Here is a 22,024-nt window from a genome sequence, read left to right as displayed (position 1 = left end):
GGGCTCAGGCCCAAAAAAACCAAACTGCTTTATACTTCCTACAGAATCTGTGTGACCTGCTCAGTTTCTTCAGCACCTTTGAATACTACGCCAAACTTCTAATGTTCTTTGCTTTAAGAGCCCACTCTAAGTTTTGAACTAAACATCCTGGATCTTAGCACGTTGAACTTGTCTTTTTCAGCTGATCAGCCTCATAAATTTTTTCTTTAATATCTTGAAAAGATTAAAAAAATTTTTTTAAGCTTTTTATTTTTCAGGAAAAAAAACAATCATGGTTAATGTGAAAATGGTAAGGGGTGGATATTAAAAGTGAAAAGGATACATATTGAATTTATTTTAAGATGCTGATCTTTGTGAACATTTACCATCTTTTTTTTGTTTTTCAAATCATTACCTGTCCAGTAATTCCCAGTCTTCTCCTCCCCAGCGATCACGGAATTCTTTTGTATTCATCCCACCAATTCTATCAAGATCCGATTTGTAGATTCCAAGCAAACCAAAGCCATTCACTTCCCAGTATCCTAGAAATGTTTGATTCAAATATTATTTGCTTCAGCAACATTTACCCCTAAACTGGATTTTATTTTAGCATTTCTTGTAAGCAAAGCTAGAATCTAGAAGTAAAATAAAGGCTTGAAAGAAAATAGCTTTCTGCATGATCCACGTAGTAAACATGCTATTTTCTTGCGGAATAGCTTTCTTTTTTTGGAAATTGTAATTTTGTATTGTGCTAGACATAAATCTTGTGTCAAGTGAGTAAACTTTTAGGCCCAGTAGCTAAAAACTCCTCAAACAAACAAATATTTTACTTGATTTGTTAACAACACAATTCATACACATTTAGAGCATACATCTTAGATACCATTCATCAGTTGTGCATTCTAAGTCATCAAGATGGTCAAACTGAAATGTGCAGACACTGTGATCATACTAAATACACAAAAATGTTGGGGGAACTCAGCAGGTCACAAGTGTCCATAGGAGGTAAAGATGTACATTATCAACATTTTGATCTCGAGCCCTTCAAAGTATGAGCAAAAAGCAGTTTAAACAAAAATGCTGGAGAAATTCAGCAAGTTAGGCAGAGTTCTTTATGTGGCAAAAATTAAGATACGTGATCAATGTTTCAGGCCTGATCCACAAAGTGTGAGCAAAAAGCAGGCAGATGTCTAAATAAAATGGTGGGGGAGGAGGAGCACAGTCCCACAGGTAAGAGGTCATAGGTGGATATGGATGGGAGGACAGAAGAGAAAAAAGCTAAGTGAATGGGGGTGGAATAGTTCTCATAATGGAGAAGGAAGGGGTAAAGAGCTGGAGGAAATGTGAGAAGGATGTGAAAGAGAGGGAGACAGGGAAGTAGCCTAACAGAAATGGAGAAGTTAATATTAATGCCATCTGGTTAGAGTGCCCAGACAGAATATTAGGTTTTGCTCATCCAATTTAAAGGTGGTCTCAGTCTGACAGTGCACGGGCAGTCATGTTGGTGCAGGAGTGGGGCACGGAATTGAAATGGTTGGCCACTGGGAGATCCTAGCCATTGTTGTGGACAGAGCGAAGGTGCTCAATGAAATGATTGCCCAGCCTGTGTCCAGTCTCTCCGATGCAGAGAAGGCCACAATGAGAGCACCAGATGCAGTAAATGAGGTTTGCAGATTCACAGTGAAATGTTGTTTCACTTAGAAAGACTGGTTGGGGCCTCGAATGGTGGTCAGGGTGAAGGTGTGGTCACAGGGAAGGTACCAAGGGGGCGATTAGAAGGGCTGAGTGGACAAAGGAGTAACAGAGGGAGCAGTCTCTGCAGAAGGCACAGAGGGAAGTTGTGTCTGGTGTTGGGATCATGTTGTAGTTGACGTAAATTGTGGAAGATATGTTGGATGCAGTGGGTGGTGGTGTGGTAGGTGAGGACAAAGGGAATCCTGTCTTTGTGGAGGACAGTGTAGATGTGTGGCAAATTGAGAGGAGGTGGGTAAGGGCTAAATTAATGGTGGTAAATGGGAAGCCACATTTTTTGAAGAAGGTTTTTATTCAGGTGTCCGTCTGCTTGTTTGTTCACAACATGAAGAAGGGTTCAGGCCTGAAACGTTGGTTATTACCTCCTATGGATGCTGCCTGATTTCTGAGTGACACCATCATTTTTGCATATTTACTATCAAACTAGTAGCTTTTGTTTTTAAAACTTTACCACTGATTATAGTATAAGTTTCCAGATTCACTGTCAACTTTATATGCATGATCATTTATTTTCAAGGTGACTGCAAACTGTTGGCTCGATTTCATAATGTTACTCTACTTTTTGTTGCCATTTACCGTCAGGTTCCCGTGGAGAAGAGCCACAATTCAGTCTAATTACTATAGGGGCAAAGGCCATCTTTCCTTCCACACAATGTTTTCTGATGTTGTCTATTATGTTTGGGGGAAAGTATATGTGCAGGTCACAAAGGAAAACAATGCTGTGGTCATCCTGGAATAAAAAAGGAAGGAAAAGAAGGAAAAATCAGTGACATTGCTATTGAATATGACATTGGTTATCACTGTATCTGCATTTTAGATGCAAAGGTTAGTTTATAAATAAATATTCCTCAAAGAGAATATCACGAGCAAATTTAAGAAAGTCAGCATAATCCAGAAAAAAATCTTTTATTCATTATAATTCTTTAAAAAAAAAAGATTGCTTAAGAACCGCACATGATATTCTAATGTTTCAGAATCAGAATTTGTCATGAACATGTCAAAAAAGTCATTATTTTGCGTCAGGATCACAGTGCAATCGTTTGTATTAACCACCTTACAAAATTTTTAAAAAGTGCAAGAAAATGTCATAGTAAGGTGGTGTCTGTGGTTCACTCATTATTCAAGAATCTGGCGGTGGGAGAAAGAAGCTGTCCTTGTGCCACTGAGTGCTCGTCTTCAGGCTCCTGTACCTTTTTCCCGATGGTAGCAGAGTGAAGAGGGCATAGCCTGGGTGATGGGGATCCTTGAGGATAGAAGCTGTTTTCTTAAGACACCGCCTCTTGTAGATGTCTTCGATGGAGTGATGTCACAGGCCAAGTTAACAACCCTCTGGAGCTTTTTCTTGTCCTCAACCCTCTGCCTCGTCCTCCTGTCACTTCTTACTTCATCTGGCGCCTACTTGTATTCAGTTGCCAACCCTGTGCTTCCCCACTCCCCTCCTTTTCACTCGAGCATTTGCCTATTCCTATAAGGGTTTCAGGACAAAACGTTGACTACCTATTGCTTTGCATGGATGCTTCCTGGTCTGCAGAGTTCATCCACCATTTGTATGTTTTTTCACTAGACTGAATGCTTAATATCCACAATATTAGCAAGTTTTACATGACAATAAAAATGATTTCCAAACAGAATAAATGTTTGTCTTGATTTATCCCAAAAAGGCCATCTTATCATCCTCTCTTATCAGGCCAACCACCATGGTGTCATCTGTGAACTTGATTATGGAATTAGAACCATATACAGGAATGCAGTCATGGGGGAAAGGGGATACCTGAGAGGGGCTGCGTGCTGAGAATAGAAGAGACTGCCTAAATTAAAATATTGGGGTCTGTAAGTCAGAAAGTCCAAGATCCAATTGCAGAGGGATGAGCTGATACGAAGCTGATATAGTTTGACGATCAGTTTGGGGGGGGGGGGGGGGGGGGGGGGGGGCGGGGGCGGGTGGGGTGGGAATCACGTTACTGAATGCCAAACTAAAGTCAATGAACAGCATTCTTACATAAGAGTTGGAGCTGTCCAAGTGGGTCAAGGCAGAGTGAAATGATGTGTAAATGGCATCCTCAGTCAACCTGTTGATACGATAGGAAAATTGTTGAGAGTCCAGGGAGGTGGGCAAACAGAGTTTCAAAGTTTCAAATGTGATAAAACCAGTCTCTCAAAATATTTTGCAATGATGGGGGTGAATGCAACTGGACGGAAGTCATTCAGACTTGTGGGAGTGGGACGCTTCAGCACTGGCACGACGGTGGCAATCTTGAAACTCCTGGGAATAACTGCCTGAGCCAGGGACAGATTTAAAGTGTCCATGAATTGCACAGACTCTAAGCATCCAGACCAGCTGCCTTCCGTACTTTCACCCTACTCAGGGTGACCCAAACATCTGAGATGGAAAGTTCATGTTGTCACAATGCATATTACTTAACACTGAGCCACACCCCGAGGTACATGGATCTGGAGTGTCTGATGAAGTCCCTTTCTGCGAATGTGGTAGGGTAAGCAGCCACTGGTATTGAGGACCTTTGCGCATGATGTGTCTGCTTACACCACTGAAGTTTTTAAGACCTGTACCGTGAAGAGGACGGGTCGCCATCAGTATTGGAGTCCAACCTGAATCCGATGTGAATGCCCATATAGTTATTAAGTAGTTTGAATGTTTAAGTATTGTTTGACATCTTGCCCTGTTTGATCCCTGTGTGTATAAAGTTACCTTAGATTGAGACACTTGTTTCCAGACTCGTCTCTCTGTGAACCCACCGAACCTGATACTATTCCCAACATAACAAACAGATGTTCAGATCAGTCATTTATTTATGCATAATTAACTGGACATAAATGACAGGACTTTAATCACTTTGATCAATTTTAGCAAATTTATCCTTTCTTACCTGTATTACATCTATTCCTGACTGCAGGCCAGCTGAACGCTCAAAATTTCCCTCAAGTCTTACATATCGATACCTGCACAGAAACCATGAACTCTGTTAAGATAGGCTATTCCTCAACTGCACACTTGTCAGGGAGTCATTGGGATAAAGTGCTGTTTTGGATACTGGAGAATATTTTTTAAACCCACTATACAGATATCAACAATGCCATTGGTTCAATTTTTAGTCAAATGCAAAAGAAAGTTTCAAAAATACATCTTAAATCCAATCTGTGGAGTACCCATAATGACATTGCCATGGTAAAGGAAATGAGATCAACTGTTCAAATATGCCATCATGATTCTCATCAAAATGTTGCTTGGATTCAGTTTGTCTGGGTCCTGGCTGCTATCAAGAATTTCCATCAAGTAAATATTGGTTACATGCTCCAAAGGCAAGAAAAAGTTGAATAATACTTTCACTTGTTTTCCAACTCGTGAGAGTGCTTGGAATTAAAGTGGCAGCTAAATGTATTGTGAATTTTTGTTTTTAAAATTAAAACAGTTAAAACAAAAGGGAAGTTTAGTTATGCTTAACTGTCCCTTGTGGTTAAATCAATAGGCAAGGGAACATAAACATCATTATTACACAATAATACAGTGAGTGAACCTCTTGATAAAGAATGTTGAGGTCAATAGTGGTAAGCCAATTCAGTGTTTAGTGAAGGTTAAAAATTACAATAGTTGACTTGTTATATTGTCACAAAAATATTAATTTCAATAAAGCATAGTATGGAATCTGAAAGAAGTTATTTTTATATCAAGCCAGATCCCTGTTCAGGATTACAGCTGACATTCAGATACATTTTAAAACTTTATAATTCAAATAAATAATTAAAAAAACATGATTTATTTCAATGAAGTTAACTATTTATTCATGGTTTTATTATTGGAAATTCTCATTGAAATCAGCTGAGTTTTGGATTCAAGTCAGTTTAAAACATGGTGCAAGATAGAAGGCTATTGGCTATTGCTGCCAAACTCCATGTATGAGTAATTCTGGATTTATTGCTGCTTAAGTGTTGACGGTTCCAAATTAGTCATTGAGATCCAGCCCATCATTATTCCCAATTTAATACAAAAAATTATTATTTTGTTGCAATGTTAATAAGAAAAATGGAGGAAGAAACCTGGACAACATGCTGTTTTTCAAGGCTTTTTCAACATCCATGTCTGTACTGCTATAATCAGTGATGATGACATTGAAGTATTCATCTCCAGTGACTGCATACAACTCCTCCATATCAATAATAAATTGCTGTACCCATCGAGCTTGGTTCTTCACTGTTAAAAGCATGAAGAAATGACTGACATTGTACGTAGTTTTAGAAATCAAATTCAAGAGCTGCAAGCACATTTACTTTTCCAATCCCCTTCCCATTCACTAATCATCTTATATTTTTACATATCCACAAAAGATTGTCTACACATTTTAAAAAAGTTAAATCTAAAAGTAATAAGAAATATCTTAGTCATGTTGTTCCATAAACAACCATACTACACATTTCGTGACAACCTGGTTCCGGTTTTCCACAATACGGCTTCTTTCACCAGATAATAGAACTCACTACAATTTACTCGTCATTAATTTAGCAATGGACTGTAGAGGAATTTTGAAAATATAAATCTTAAATTACGTTGATCAGATTTTCAGTTGAAATTTGTTAAATTAGCTCTGGTGATAGCAAGGAAGTGTATTGCTGTCACTTGAAAATCAGATGTTTCTTTAACATTAGGAAGATGGCAAAAAGAGATTCAAAGTTGTATTCCATTAGAAAAAAAATTACATATAATTTGAGAGGTAAATATTCTATATTTTTACAGATTTGAAGCCCGTATGCTCAAACATTAGGTTTGAATTTATAAATAATTCCTTTGAATCCTCCGGACCAGAGAAGTCTTCTCTTATTAAATAAATAATGTTTTCTTGTGAGATGCTTTTTGGGATCTTTGAGCATTTCCTAAGGAAATCCACTTCAATATATATTCATATTCATTATGTATTTTAGCAATTTAGTTTATTTTTTGTCATTTATTTTAATTTTTTTTTCGTGGGAGGTAGAAGGGGTTGGGGGATGGGAGGGGGGTTTAGTTGGGGTTTAGAAGGAGTTCTTCAGTAGTTTTCTTTCTTTTTTATATAAATCAGCATGTATTTAATCAATAACTGTAATAATGTGATATATGAATTTTTTCTTTGTTATATATGTGTTGATTTTAAAATATCAAAAAAACAATGGACTGTAAATTGGGAAAGACAATTATAAGCAAAGTGTAATTATAAAATTATTACATTACATTTATACTTAATTAAGAGGTATAAAAACTAAAAGAATCTTGTTTAGACAAGTAAATAATTTATGGGACTGAATGAGTAACAGAAAATTAACTTGAAGGCTAAAACATGCAGTGTGCTGGTTAATGGCCAGTTGGATAATAAATGGTGTTAAATGGACCAATATTATTTTATTGTCACTTTTCCCAGCCCTATCAGAGCATACTAAAAACACAAATATAAAGAATGCAAGTTGCAGTCATGCACAATGGCACAGAATTGCTCATCAATCTTTGAACGGATAACTTCTATTAAGTAAATAATTGCCAAATGCATGATAATAATAATAGCTATTCCTTAGCATTATCATGTTAGGATGCGACTTTACCTGGAACTATAAAATGTATCATAGCACTGCGTTTCCAACTGAATCCAGTTGGTGTACACAGCATAATCTTTTGATTTTCTCCAAAATTCAGGGCTCCCTGCCGGAATACGTTTCTCATCTTCCTTTCATCACCATCATCCATGTAATAAGCATTTCCATTGAGATTATAAATGTACTCGGATAATCGCACAATTGTTTTTTGATTCAATAATAGCTCGAGCTCCAGGAGGTATCGGCTTCCACGCAGACGATCAAGGCGCTTTTCAATATTGACTATTCGATGAAGTGCATATATTCTGTTACCAAATAAATAAATAGTTCTTAGAACACACATTGTAAGCATGTTCCACCTATTCCCGTCAATTGCATAACTTTCAATATAAATATTTAAATTTGGGGATGCCTTACATCCTACCGGACACACAAAAACAAGTAGGAGAGGTTAAACTGAGACATGTGCTCATGTGCAGCAAATCATTAAATTCAACACAAGATAGGTGGAGCTATGGGTAGTGAAGAAGGGTTTCAAACCTTGCAAAGGGATTTAGCCCAGTTGTAAGAGTGGGCTGAAAGAAGGCAGATGGAGTTTAATGCACATAAGTGTGAGGCATTACATTTTGGTAGGGTTAATCAAAGTAGGACAGACACGGAATGGTAGGGATCTAGGAATAATGGTACAGAGTTCCCTAAAGGTGAAGTCACATGTGGATAGGGTGGTGAAGAAAGCTTATGGTATGTTGGGCTTTATAAATCAGAGCATTGAATATAGGGGTTGGGATGTTATGTTAAAATTGTACAAGGCATTGGTGAGGCCAAATTTGGAATTTTGGTCACTAAAGTATAGGAAAGATATCAACAAATTGGAGAGAGTGCAGAGATTTACTAAAATGTTGCCGGGGTTACAGGCTCTAAGTTTACAAGGAAAGGTTAAATAAGTTGTCTTTATTCTTTGGAGCATAGAAGGTTGAAAGGGAATTTGATTGAGGTATTTAAAATTATTAGGGGTATAAATAGGGTTGACATGGAGAGGCTTTTTCCTTTAAGAAAAGGAAATGAGAGGACATGAGTTGAAAGTTAGGGGACAAAAGTTTAGAGGAAACATGGGAGACTTCTTTACTCAGAAAATGGTGGGTGTGTGGAACGAGCTTCCAGATGAAGTGGTGGAGCCAGGCTCGATATTAGCATTTAAGGAGAAGTTGGATATGTATATGGATGGGAAAAGAATGGAGGATTACGGGTTGAGGGTAGGTCAGTGGGGTTAGGTGGGAGAAAGTGTTGGGCATGGACAAAAAGGGCCAAGTTGGCCTATTTCTATGCTGTAATTGTTATATGGTTATAATAGTTTGTTGGGTGGAACATTTTCCAAATTTGGCATCACAACCTTAACTTTAGTTCTAGGCAACCATCCTGATGGTTCCAATTCTCATAAAGGCAACTCTTTATTGATAAGCAATCTAAGAAGATTTAGTCTTAAAAAGTAATGATTTTAACAAGTATAAGAATTTTTATTTTGTAGAGGTAAACAAAGAATCTGCATATGCTGGGGAATACTGCAGTTTACAAAGGTGCTGGATGAACTCAGCAAGTCATGCAACATTAATGGAAAGGAATAGGTAGTCAAGATTTCAGGCCCAGGAGCTTCTTCAGGTATGCAAAAATCAGCCAGACACCCAGATGAGAAGTTAGAGGTGGGGAATGGGAAAGGGAAAGGATCACAGGCTAGCAGATTTAAGTGGATATAGATGGAAGGGGGAACAAGAGAAAGGAGCCAAGAGGTGTTGGGGAGGGGAGAGAGGGATGAGATAGGTCCCCTCTGATGGGAGAAAGAAAGGGAAGGGGATAGGGAACTGGAGGAAGAAAGACAGAGGGATGGTAAAACAATGGTAGTGGTGGTGGGGGGGGTGCCTGAAATAAGTGGTCCATATTGGTGCTGTGTAATTGGAGATTTCCCACCCCCCAAATTTTTACTCCAGCATGATTTTCAGCATTCCTGAATAAGGGTTGATGCATGAAGCATCGACGACCTTGTGCTTTCTATGGACACTGCATGACCTGCTAAGTTTCTCTAGTACTTTTGTGTATTAAATGTGAAGCAGACCTTGTACTTTCCAATCTTGTCTTTGTAGTCTTTCCTAAATAAAAGTTTATTAGCCACATTCTGGAACCTCACCAGTGCCTAACAATGATGCAGCTATCTCAGCCAAGGTACCTGCAATTTCTTCCCTCGCTTTCCATAACATCCGAGGATACACTTGATTAGGCCCTGGGGATTTTTCAATTTTTATGCATATTAAGGCCCCCAGTGTCACCTCTTTCGTAATGTAGACTTTCTTTCAGAGATTTCTATTTACTTACCAGAGTTCCCTTGCCTCCATTTCTTTAAATCTATGGTAAGTATAGATGGGAAATACTTGTTCTTTTTCAATATTTTTATTGGATTTTACAGAAATAGAACACAAATAAAAGCCATTAATGAAAAGTAATATAAAAGGAATATACAGAAAAAAGACCATTATATAAGAAAAATAAAACTATTATATATAAATTCAATAATATAACAGTCCAACAGAAAGAAAAGTGGTAAACACAGTTACAACATAGGGCTAATTAAAAAAGGATTTAAAAAAAGGTAAACATTATACTATAAATTCTTCCCATTTTCCTTTTGAAGTTATTTGGTAAGTATGGTATGTTGTGTAGGACTAGATGTCAATATACCTTACTGCACTCCTGAGACCTGCTGCCTAGACTCTGTGGGGTAGTCAAGTGAGTGGTGGAATCTTCTGGGATATCAGGTGGGCACCTTCCTTTCTCAGCATTTTGCTGATAGACCCTCAACACTTCCAGAGGGTTCACCAGTGAATCCCAGTGTCCCGGGCTCACCCACTAGATGCCCTTCACTCACTTGGGTGTCCAGATGCAATCCTTTCTCCTCATCCAAAGCCAGTGACTATTCTTTTTAGCAGCTCTGGAGAGATCTTTGACTGCTTGTCGGTGTATCTTTCCTCGCACTCCCAACTCGATGTGTCGACGTGGCTACAAATCTTCTGCAGCCTACTTCAAACGGTCAGACCCTTGCCTTCTAGCCATGTTACTGTACATCAGTTGCAACCTCAACATACCTCAGTTTCTTGCACTCATAGATCTCTTCCATTGCATCCTCCCAGGGCACTGTAAGCTCGATTATATAAGTGAGATGGAATCAGACCAAGCACAAGGTCTGGACTGAGGTTATTTTCCGCGATTTCATTTGGGAAGCAGAGCCTCTGGCCTAGGTCTACCACCATCTTCCAATCACGAGCCCCGCCTAGCTGCCCAGAATCTGATCTTGATGTGGCGATTCCGGTTTGACCCTCACCTTCCCGGACAAATACTGTAACGGCCAACAGGATGAAGGGGGAGGTAGAGCGTTAACACTCATCTGCCGATTTTCCAGCACTGCTGCAAGACACTGTAGCACCTGGTTATGACGCCAGGTGTATCAGCCTTGAATGAGGCTGGTCTTGCAGCCCACCAAAATATGTTTTAGTGTTGCTGAAGTTGGGCAGAGGGAGCAGGTAGGGTCCTCTCCATACCACTGGCTGAGATTCATGGCAGACAGCAAGACATCGTACGCAGCCCTGATGGTGAAGCTCGCACTGAATGACTCCATCTCCCACAGCTCTTTCTTTTCTCTACTCCCTCCCATCTAGTCCATTGGCCTTGCTTTGCCTGGGTGACGGCCTTTGAATACCTTCCTATCTCCTCCTGCCAACGTATCTCCTCTGTCACAAGCCTACATCTCTGAGACACAGCAGCCTTGTTCCAGGCTGGTGTACTGGCCAAAAGACCAAGACTGTTCCTCCCTTGCTGCACCTGGCCCACGATGTCCCTATGCTTGAGTGCCACCTTTGCTTGCTTAGTTGCTTCTGATGGAATCCATTTCCTCCTAACATCCAGGTTGATGGCAGCTTGAGCTCGCTTCTGTTAACATCATCTCCAGTCTTACTTTGGCGCACTTATACTCCTCTGAAAGACTGGAAATGGGTACATATAATTTCACTACCATAAAAGAAACCGCAAACTCACAGAGCGAGATCCAAGTAATCTTGTAAGTTACAAAATTAGTTAATAAAAGGACCTGTAAACCCCATAGATTTAAATATGTTAAAGCAGAGGAACATCTGAGTTTTTCCAAAGTTAAGCATGCCATCATATCAGATAGCCATTGAGTACAACTAGGAGGGACAGCATCTTCCCATCTCATCAGTATTGAATAAGGGAGGCAAAAGAGACCACGTGGGATTGAGACATAATTAAATTCAAATCAATTGTCTTAGTTGAACCAAAAAGAGCAATTATAGGATTAGGTATAAAGATTCACATTGAAAATTAAAGATAATATCCTAGAAAGACTTGCTGAGGATCATGCCCATCTCCTGTGTCCCTTCACTTAGAAGACCCTCATGATCCTGATGAAAAGACCCTATTCTTTTACCCTTAATATTCTTGTGGATTCTCCTTCATCTTTCCTTCTTTGCCTTCTTAATTTCACTACATCCTTTATTCTGCTCAAGGGATTCACTTGATCCCACCTGTCAATACCTGACATATGCCTCCTTTCTATTTTACAGAGCCTCAATATCTCTGTTCATTCAGGTTTTCTCATCTTGCCAGCTTTGGCCTTTACTCTAACGGGTACATGCTTTCCCCTTTCCCCCCTCTCTATTTTAAAAGCCTCCCACTTGCCAGGTGTCCCACTTACCTGCAAGCAGCTTCTCCAAAGCAATCTTTGCACATTCCTTTCTGCTGCCAGCCAAATTAGTTGCCCTAATTTAGGACTAACTTGTGAATCAGTCCTATCTTTTTCCCTAACCATTTTAAAACTAATGAAATTAGATCGGTCACTGGTGTCAAAAATCATGGTTATCTACTTATTATGCACAATTTGCCAGAAGGGAGCAGATTATAATCATCTCCAAATTTTAATCAATTCATGAGGTAAATGATCATATTTTAACAGGAAAATGAAAGATGCAAACAGTTACTCACCCTTTGTGTTTTTCATTCAATGTCCTCATGTAGATTTCCACTACATCGAGAGCTTCTTGATCTTTCATCAACAAATTTCCCGAAACATTACATTGGAGATCAATCCAGTCTGACCTCAAGGAATGGAAGTCCACGTTGTTTACAGAGAAAGTCTGTTCCCAATTAATTGCTTTATCATAAATATGTTCATAAAATATATCATCATCTGGCATGTCTTCTTCATCCTCCTCTCTTATTAATTTACTGTTAGTTACTGCATCCACAGAAGAGAGGCGACTCCATATTCCATCTTTGTTCTCATTTTCCTTAACATTTCCTTTGCTTTTACCTTGTGAGCGTTTAATCAATGCATCTTTTTTCTGTTCTGCATAATCATACTCTTTTTCTTTCCATTTCAGATTGGCAAATGATGTAACTTTGCCATATTGGTCTTTTATTTCGATTGACTGTATCTTCTTTTTAGAGTGAGAATACATAGGGATTGAAGGTCTTGGGTTCTCGGCGAGATTATACAGTTTGTTATGCTGACCTAGAACAGATTTACTTAAGATTTTGATTTGCTGATCAGCAACAACTGCTTCCTCTTTCAGCTTGGATAGTGACTTAAATTCTCCGTGCTTGAGCTGTTTAGTTCCCCCTTTGATATCTCTTCTATTCGTCGATACAAGATTATTTTTGTTCATTTTTTGTTCTAACAATGTAGGTGGTTGCCAGTCATAAAATGATCCTTTAGCTCTTTGAAGAACCATTTCATTTTGTTTCTCCATTAACCCATGAACTTGTTTCTCTTGAATACTTTCTTGATTTTCTTTCTGAATAACATGCTGGGCAGGAAAGTTGTTGCCTTTAGCCTTCTGTTGCACAGAGGATTTGACAAGATGCTTTGCTAACCCATCATTCAAGGGTTCATTTTTCTGTTTTGAAAAACTGAGTAAAGTCCAGTTTATTTTTGGACTTGGAAAGTGGGTGCTTTGTACGTTTTCTTTAGCAGAAGACATTTCATAATTCTTGTCTTTTTTCCCTTTGTGTACCAGAGCTCTCTCCGTTAATCTATGGTCTGCAATTGCATTGTGATCAAATGTATTATTTCTTGGTTTATTTTCTACAACAAAGAACAGCCCTCGTTTCCTTTTCAAGGCATAATCAGCATCTTCATTGCCATAGTCTTTTAAAGTGACTTGATTCTCCTGGTGATGCAAATTCACAGAGTCTTTGGCCTTTCGGAGGCTGGCTGTCTGTTCTTTCTGACTTCTAACTTCTTCACTATTCTTTTGGCTTTGCTTCTGGAGTGCAGCTTCTGAAAATTCCCTTGGTTGTGGGAATTGATTTTCTTTTTCATAGTCATATTCTTCCTCTTCTACCTCGGCATCCTGCTCCAGGAACTCCTCTTTATTTCCATTCTGCTCATTGGGCTTTTCTACAAAATAGATTAGTTCAAGATTCAATTTATTGTCGTAGTAATAAAACGGAGTCCTATTTCTTTTGACTGATGCAAGGCAGGAATTGCCTAAGCGTTTTCTAGTCTTTCAGCCAGACACAATCAGAGAGAGAGAAGCAAAAGAGTGCCATTCCACCAGCCCCCTCCCCGAGTCACCAAGTGTCCGTAGATTCCCCTCCAGCACTTCCACAGCCCCTGTAGTCATAGAGTCTAGTCATTGGAAATCTGAGCTCCACTTCTGAACCTCCAACACAATTGGGAACCTTCCAGAGCCTCGCATCCCAATTCTGATATCTGGTACCCATCCAGCCAGTTCAAGCCAGTCTCTCCAGCTGCCCACTGCTTCCATGTGTTCCTCGCCTCGAGTTTCCAGCAGCCACCGCATGCACTGGTCCCTCAGCTGCAGAGTCCCCACAGGTTGTCTCCCCTGCTTCTCCCTCTCAGACAGTGCGTGATCTTCCCGTCCTCTGGCGCCCTACTTCTGACCTCCACTTCCCCGGAATCTGCAGCCTCTCGTGGCTACTAATGATTAATAGGAGCCGCCATCTTGGGCGCCATCTTAGTTGGGATCTCAACTAAAACCACTTTTGGCTCCTTCAATGGGCCTTTCAAAGCCCGTGGGGAGCCGATGGCAGTCGAATGGGGTGCTGGACCTGTGGGAGTACTCCATCTCCGCTCCCTCACTCCCCTTGTGTCCTCACCAGCAGCAGCACTGCTGCCACAACAGCTCCGGCAACACCGCTATCTTCACTCCAATGGCTGGAGTCAATTTCATTATTCAATTTCTTTAGAAAATATTTCATGCTGCAAGAAACTAGTTATCCATATTTGAATTGTTGATAAATTTGCAATTTATTAACAATGACATAGACAATCAATTTTACATAGGATGCTGTTCCTCTAAAGTAGTGGTTTTCAAACTGCCCCCCCCCCCCCCCCCCCCCCAAGCTCACATTCCCCCTTAAGCAATCCTGATGCCATAAGTGCTCTGTGATTAGTAAGGGATTGCTTACGGTGGTACGTGAGTGAGAAGGAAAGGTTGAGAATCACTGCTCTGGACCCAACTGTTAATGAAATATTTTGCTTGAGAAAAATTGTCCTTGGCCTATTTCCTTTGAAGTTATGAAACCATGCACATAACGAGTCAATTAGGTACAATTAAAACAGTGGTTTTCAAACTTTTTCTTTCCACTCACATATCACCTTAAACAATCCCTTACTAATCAGAGCATTTATGGCATAGGGATTGCTTAAGGTGGAATGTGAGTTTAGGGGTGTAGTTTGAAGACCATTGCAAGAATTTTAGTGCATCATGACAGATTTTATATTTTTTAATAACTACGAACAAGGTAGATGATAATGAATGAAATGTAGCAGCAGCTACTCCTGCTCCTGAAAGAACAGACACAACCAGACGGGTTGAGCAGACTAGTTTGTTGCAGGCTGCTGGGCCGTAGTTATACTCCCAGCCCGGACCTGGCTGAGAACCGCGCTGGAGGGCGCTGACGTCATCCGGGCATCACGTGGTCCCCAAGCGCGGGTTTCTGAGCCCCGTGCTGGAAGGAAGGGAAAACCCCCGACGGCGCCATTTTGGCCGGCTGCCCCATCGCGTGGCTTACAAGTGGGGCCAGTTCGCCTGCCTAGTGGTGAGCTGCCACAGAAATTTTCTTTATTAAACATTCACCTGAAATTATTTCTATCCCTTTTAGTTATATTTAAAGAATCACAAGACAATCGATGTTTTTGTTAGTGATAGCTGATGAGAGAAGGCAAACATTTGACCGTTAAAGCTGCTGGCCATTAACTTTGGAACAAAATATCTTCAATCAACAGGCTTTCAAAATCATCTGCCAGTTCATTCTGTGATTGTCCAGTGAAGCATTATTGGCAAGAATGATTCAGTGACCACTACTTTGGAAAAAAAAATTCCAAAAGTGATCATTCTTCCTCCTTACTGAAGCCTCCCTTCTTCGACATTGTTAATTTCACCTGACCTGTCAATAACCACATGTGGTTGTAATCTTCATCACCAAACCTTTTTGACAAATATGCTCAATTCCAGGATCATCCTCTTATCAGTTTCCTGAAACCCTTCTCAGTTACCTCCTTTACCTTCTCCTCTAGTAAAGACTGGTAACTTCATTTTCTTGACCATAAGAAGCAATCAACCAACTATTCCAGTCCAAACCAATCTTCTTTGACATTATAATTGTTTGCCTTACCTCAGGATCGAACCAGCCTTCACCACCCCAATTAATTGGCCATTGATCTATCGTGCAAACTATCACCTCAGCTTAATTTAATTTCCACTCTAAAGTCCTTCACATTGTTAGCGTCCAATCTTTTCCACTTCGAATGAAATTCTCCGAGATCAGTGGTATTTCTGCCTCTTCGTGCTTTATGTCTTTAACATAGTTGACCACTTCAGCTTCTTCATGGTCCAATGGAATCCTACCACTCTTGCCTTTCCTCTGTGGCTTACCTCTGCCAACACACACTTTCTTTTTCTTCTACATGCTACTCCAGATTCTAGATGCATGCTGCAGAAATCATGTTCAATATCATCTTCATTGACTCTGTGTTTTTTCCAACTAAACAATGCAAAGCCATTGTGTTTGTTCCCTTCCAAAAGCTCTGACTTCAAGGTAGTTTTCTGATCTTATACCTGAAGTGAGCCATTTCAGATTTATTGTCAAGAGTACATACATGACATCACATACAACCCTGAGATTCCTTTATCCTGTTGTGTCTGTTCTTTCAGAATTAACATTAATTGGTAGTGCAAAAAAAACTGTATAGTGCAAAACGTGTAAACAGATAACAAATGTAAAAAAACTGACTGAGCAATAGAGAGAACAAAGAAAATCAATAAAGTTCACAAGTAAGAGTCCTTACATGAATCTATGATTATGTTTGTCATTGAGGAGTCTGATGGTGGAGGGGTACCAGCTGTTCCTGAACCTGGTGGTGTGAGTCTTGTGACTCCTATACTTCTTTCCTGATGGCATCAGTGAGAAAAGAGTGTGTACTGGGTGGTGAGGGTCTTTGATGATTACTGCTGCTCTCTAACAAAAAATGTACTCAATAGTGGAGAGAGTTTTGCCTGTGTTGTCCTGGGCTGTGTACACTACCTTTTGGAGGGCTTTACACTCAGGGGTATTGGTGCTTCCATACCAGACCATGCCAGTCAGTACACTTTCACACCTCTGCAGAAATTTTCCCAGGTTTCTGATGTCATACCAAACTTACGCAAACTCCTGAGCAAGTAGAGGCACTGACATGCTTTCTTCACAATGCTATTGGTGTGTTGGGTCCAGGCAAGATCATCCGAGATAGTGACTCCCAAGAACTTAAATTTGCTCACCTTCTCCACCTCTGATCCCCAAATGATCACTGGATTGTACACCTCTGGCTTTCCATTCCTGAAGTCAACAATCAGCTCCTTAGTTTTAGTGACTAAGGATTTGACTCATTGAGTCCACTCTGCCATTCCAACATGGGCTGATCCATTCTCCCACTCAACCCCACTCCCTTGCCTTTTCTTCATGACCCCTAATACCTAACGATTCAGATACCTATCAATCTTTGCCTTAAATATACCCAACGACTTGACCTCCGCAGTCCCATGTGGTAACAAATTCTCTGGCTCAAGAAATTCCTCCATATCTCTGTTTTAAATAGACACCCTTCAATCCTGAAGCTCTGCCCTCTTGTTCTAGTCTCCCCTAATAGGGAAAAAAACTTTGTCACATCTACTGTGCCCAGGCCTTTCAACATTCAAAAAAGTTCTATAAGGTCCTCCTCATTCTTCTAAACTCCAAGGAGTACAGTCCAAGAGGCGTTAAATGTTTCTCGTACGTTAATCCCTTCTCTGAACCCTCTCCAACATCAGCACACCTTTTCTTAAAGAAGGAGTCCAAAAGTGTGCCCCTGACTCCAAGTGAGGCCTTGCCAGTGCCTTATAAAGCCTCAATATCACACCCCTGCTCTTGTATCCTATTTCTCTAGACATGAATGCCAACATTGCATTAGCCTTCTTCATCACTGACTCAACCTGGATGTTAACCTTTTGGGTATCCTACACCAGGACTCCCAAGTCCCTTTGCATCTTTTAAGCTTGAATTTTATCCCCATCTAAATAATAGTCTACCTTCTTTATCAAATTGAATGATGATCTGGCTATCCATCTTTTTTATACAGGTAATCCCTGACTTACAACCATAACGGGGTCCTAAGGATTGGTTGTAACTCAGGTTGCTCATTAGTCGGGGAACAGGACTGCCGGGGGAATGGGGACCTCGGGCTACTGCAAAGAGCAAGGACCATTGTATACAGTACTTTTAATACAAAATATGTACTTGTACAATAGTTTTAATAAAGATTTTAAAAAAAAATTTGTTTGTATGTGCGGGTGGACGTAATTCACGTAGGTTGGGAGTCAAGGGCTACCTGTAGATCTTCCATCTCTACAAGATCACCAATTTCCACCCTTACCCTGTGTTCCTGAACACCAAGTCAATGTATTTTACCTCCAAATTTAGCTATATCATTGATTATTTGGATGGCTTCATCAATCCTTAAATCCAAACTTTAATTCACCAGTCTTGAGCACCTTTTTTGATCAGTGTTAATTTGTGTCTAATTACATTACTATCTTAAAATTGTCTATATAAAATTATATTTCGATGATAACTTAATAACTTAAGTTATTGTTGTTCACAAGAAAGCTAGCTGCTGCAGTAAAAATCTACTGCAAAGCATTTCTAACAAGAGTCCCAACTGCTCAAATACTTGTGAAGAAAACTCATGGGACACATTTAGATTTTTTTAAATCCGGTCTTCAAAAATTTGAAGCATTTTATTCCTGTAATGTTATTTTCATCTGTATTTGATTTTTGTTTGGTTATAAATCACAAATAGCACTACCCACTGGTAGTGTTGAACATTTTAATAACTTCAGTTAGATTATTTACAATACAGAGTCAGAGATCAAAAATGATTTGGTTACCATCATCTGCTCCCATCCACTGAGAATTTTCATATTTTCCTTTCTTTGGTTTTTGTGGCCACTCATCCATTTTCATGTACCTATAAAATCCAAATCTATTGGATAAATATAGCAAAGATTAAATAAAGTCAATGGTATTTTTCACAAGCTTTTTTTAGTTTTAAATATGAAAGGATTTGGACATGCTTTTCTCTCTTTATAAAATATTTTTATTGAGTTTAACATATAAGTATAAATACATAATAATTAATCTGTATACAAGTAAGCACGCACAGAAAGGCCAATAAAAAAAGTAGATAAAACTACATCAATAATTGCTATACCTCAAAAACATTTAATTGAAATGATCTATGTGACCATGTTAAACCCATTTGTTGAAATAGTGTATAAAGGAAAAAGAAAAAAAACTAAAAATGAAAACTAAATCTAATTTATCCCCTTCCTCTAATCAAGATTAACTTATAAATTAATTTTTAAAAATCAATAATGTGAAACCACTGGCAACCCCCAGCGAACAGGCATGAACCACTGGAACATACAATAATTGCTAATTCTTCCAATTATAAAAAAATTCTAAGAATGAGCCCCACAATTTCATAAATTGAAACTTTCTATCTCTAATATTATATCTAATTTTCTCTAAATTTAAACCACTGTGTATGAGTAGGGGATGAATCATCTTTCCATTTCAATAAAATTGTTCGTATTACTAACAATGTGGTAAAAGCAAAAACCTTTTTCTGAGAGGCCAATAAAAATTTATCTGAATCACAAGAAAAAACAAACAAAGCAATTAACAAGCAGAGCTCCAAATTAATCTTAACAATCGTTAATAAAGTTTGGAAAATGTCTTTCCAGAATCTCTCTAAATGTGGGCACTCCCAAAACATGGATCAGAGAAGCTTCAAATATTTTACATTTCCCACATAATGGATCAATATCTGCATAAAAATGAAGTTTGGACATATGAGTTCTGTGTACCACCTTAAATTGTAATAAGCAGTATCTTACACAAAATGAGAAATCATTAATCAAGCTGAGAGTACAGTACCAATCTTCATTCGAAAATGTTAAGTTTAACTCCCGTTTCCAATTGCTCTTGATCCCAGCCATGAGGCATGTTTTTCACTTCTTAATAATTCATTAAATTGTCAAATATCATTGCTAATACAATTTAATTTTCATTTATTCCTGATGGACTTGCCTCAGTTATTTTTCTAATTTTGACTTTATCTTTATGCTCATTACACTCAATCAATTCAAACTTCAAAGGTCAAATCCAATAGGATTTGCAAGTAATTTCTAAGGACGACAACAATATTTTTCCAAATCTTTGAAGGTAAAATCCCCAAATCAACTATAAATTAATTCTAAACTCTAAAACCAACATCTGATAAAGAAAAACAAATAAATCAGAGCGTGCACACGTTAACCAAACCCATGAATTTATTTTCATCAAAATAATTTTTCCCATTATATTGCTATTAATTTGTGAATCATCTCCCTAACATTTCAAGTTATTTAATCTCACCTTTCCAAGGAATAGTCATTTTCAAAGTAAAAACATTTGTTTTCTGTCTCCATGTGAGTTAGCCTTGTGTAATCATTGGGATAGACAGAAGTCAGATGAACCTAAGATTTAAAAGTGTGAAAAATTATGACATTCAATGTCTTACATGAAAACAAATTACATTACAGTTTGTCTTTTCCAATATTTATTTCCTATATAAATCTTCTCCCAACATTTTCATCCATCTTCTGCTTAAACCTTCCCTTAAAAATACCACTTAATGTATTAATTTCAAAAACAAGAAAAGTGCAGGATTGATTCCTGCTTGAGGTAATTTTGAGATACATTCATAATTACTTCCATAAACTTGACTGAGTGAAAAGAGAAACTGAATGTTGTTTCAATTTCCAACTGGCAGGTAATCTGGCAGAAAGGATCACCCAAAAATTTTTTTTAAGTACTTGGTTTCAACCATGGGAGCATAATCCATCCCATCAGATCCAATCTGAAGTGCATCTTAAAATTGTTGTGCTTTTAATTTATGGACCACTGATTGTAGTAAAAACACAGAAGTGCTGAAGGAACTCAGCAGATCTCACAGCGTCCATCGGAGGTAAAGCTACATAATGACAGTTAGGACCTGAGCTTTTCCTCAAGATGTAAGCAAAAAGCTGCATGGGGCCTATATTAAAATACTGATGAAAAGGGAAGAATGGGAGGGGGGAGAAATATAAACCAACAGACAAAATGTGTTAATTAAGAGGACAGGAGAGGAAAGGTGAGAATTTTTGGCTCTGAAGTAAGACAGCGGGAAAAAGAAAAAGAGACAGATAATCCTTTTCGACAGAAGCTGTTACAAAATACAATGGCTCTGATACTACCTACCTTGGTATTATCAGACATGGGATGAAAATGACCCTCCATCCCACCTTCATTACAAGTCCTGTCCAATTAAGTCCTGTCTTTTAATGGCTGTGTAAAAGAGGAGGGAGGGGGTGGAGAGAGAGAGGGGGGGCAGGCGTTTTTATGGTGTAACACCACATTGAAGGTGGCTCAACAAAAAGAAAAGTTGAACTTACCTTTTTATGGAGAAGGCCTACAAGACGGATCCAGCATTGCTTTCAACTAAGCAGCACCTGATGCCGTCTTCCAGAGCTAAGGGTGGTGGAGTGAGTGGTGCAGTAGCTCTGCCCTTTGCTGTGACACTGTCCATACGTGCCAATAAGGGAAATGGTGACCGAAAAGCAGGTAAGAGCGCTGGTGGAGATCTGTTCAAGGAGTCTTAGGACTCAGGTCACAAGTCCCAGGTCATAAGCAAATTGAAATGCCTGCTTAAGAAATACCACCAGGTAAATGACCACAACGGCAGGAGTGGCAGGGGCATTTGGATTGGCCGTATTTTGAACTATGCTATACCATCTGGGGCACAAGCCACTCAGCATTTCTGGTTGCTCTTCAGAGCAACATGGAGGATCCATTGTCTCCTGAAATTGTTCTAGTTGTGTCTCCCTTCTTCAGCACCAGTCCTGATGCCAGGATCCTGAGAATCATGGAAACTGAGCCCAGCAATACAGAATATGAACCAGGTAAAAACTTATTTCTTCTCGTGATCAATCATTTTTTTGTCATGTGTTTTGTAAATGTGTCTGCCCCTAAACAGTGGTCTCACTAATGTAGCTTGTGCTCCATTTTTTCCAGGGTACCAGCCGCCTCAGAAGAAAGA

General features: G+C 39.1%; 1 protein-coding gene across 2 annotated transcripts in view; it reads right to left on the bottom strand.

Moving 5' to 3' along the window:
• Nucleotides 1–22,024, bottom strand: part of b4galnt3b (beta-1,4-N-acetyl-galactosaminyl transferase 3b) — a 150,392-nt gene that overhangs the window by 5,781 nt on the left and 122,587 nt on the right. Inside the window, exons 11-18 of one of the 2 annotated variants that reach the window (XM_069903665.1) lie at nt 20,323–20,423; nt 18,792–18,886; nt 12,346–13,762; nt 7,315–7,610; nt 5,785–5,938; nt 4,617–4,689; nt 2,308–2,461; nt 395–521 (exon numbers count right to left, since the gene is read on the bottom strand). In XM_069903665.1, the coding sequence (XP_069759766.1) occupies nt 395–521; nt 2,308–2,461; nt 4,617–4,689; nt 5,785–5,938; nt 7,315–7,610; nt 12,346–13,762; nt 18,792–18,886; nt 20,323–20,423 (2,417 nt within the window). The remainder of the gene's footprint in view (nt 1–394; nt 522–2,307; nt 2,462–4,616; nt 4,690–5,784; nt 5,939–7,314; nt 7,611–12,345; nt 13,763–18,791; nt 18,887–20,322; nt 20,424–22,024) is intronic. The other variant, XM_069903666.1, reaches the window with a different exon arrangement.

Source organism: Narcine bancroftii, chromosome 11 (genome assembly GCF_036971445.1).
Source record: "Narcine bancroftii isolate sNarBan1 chromosome 11, sNarBan1.hap1, whole genome shotgun sequence".
In the NCBI taxonomy this organism is placed as follows: Eukaryota; Metazoa; Chordata; class Chondrichthyes; order Torpediniformes; family Narcinidae; genus Narcine; species Narcine bancroftii.
Note: the sequence above shows the minus strand (reverse complement) of the source record. Positions and strands in the feature narration are given on the sequence as shown.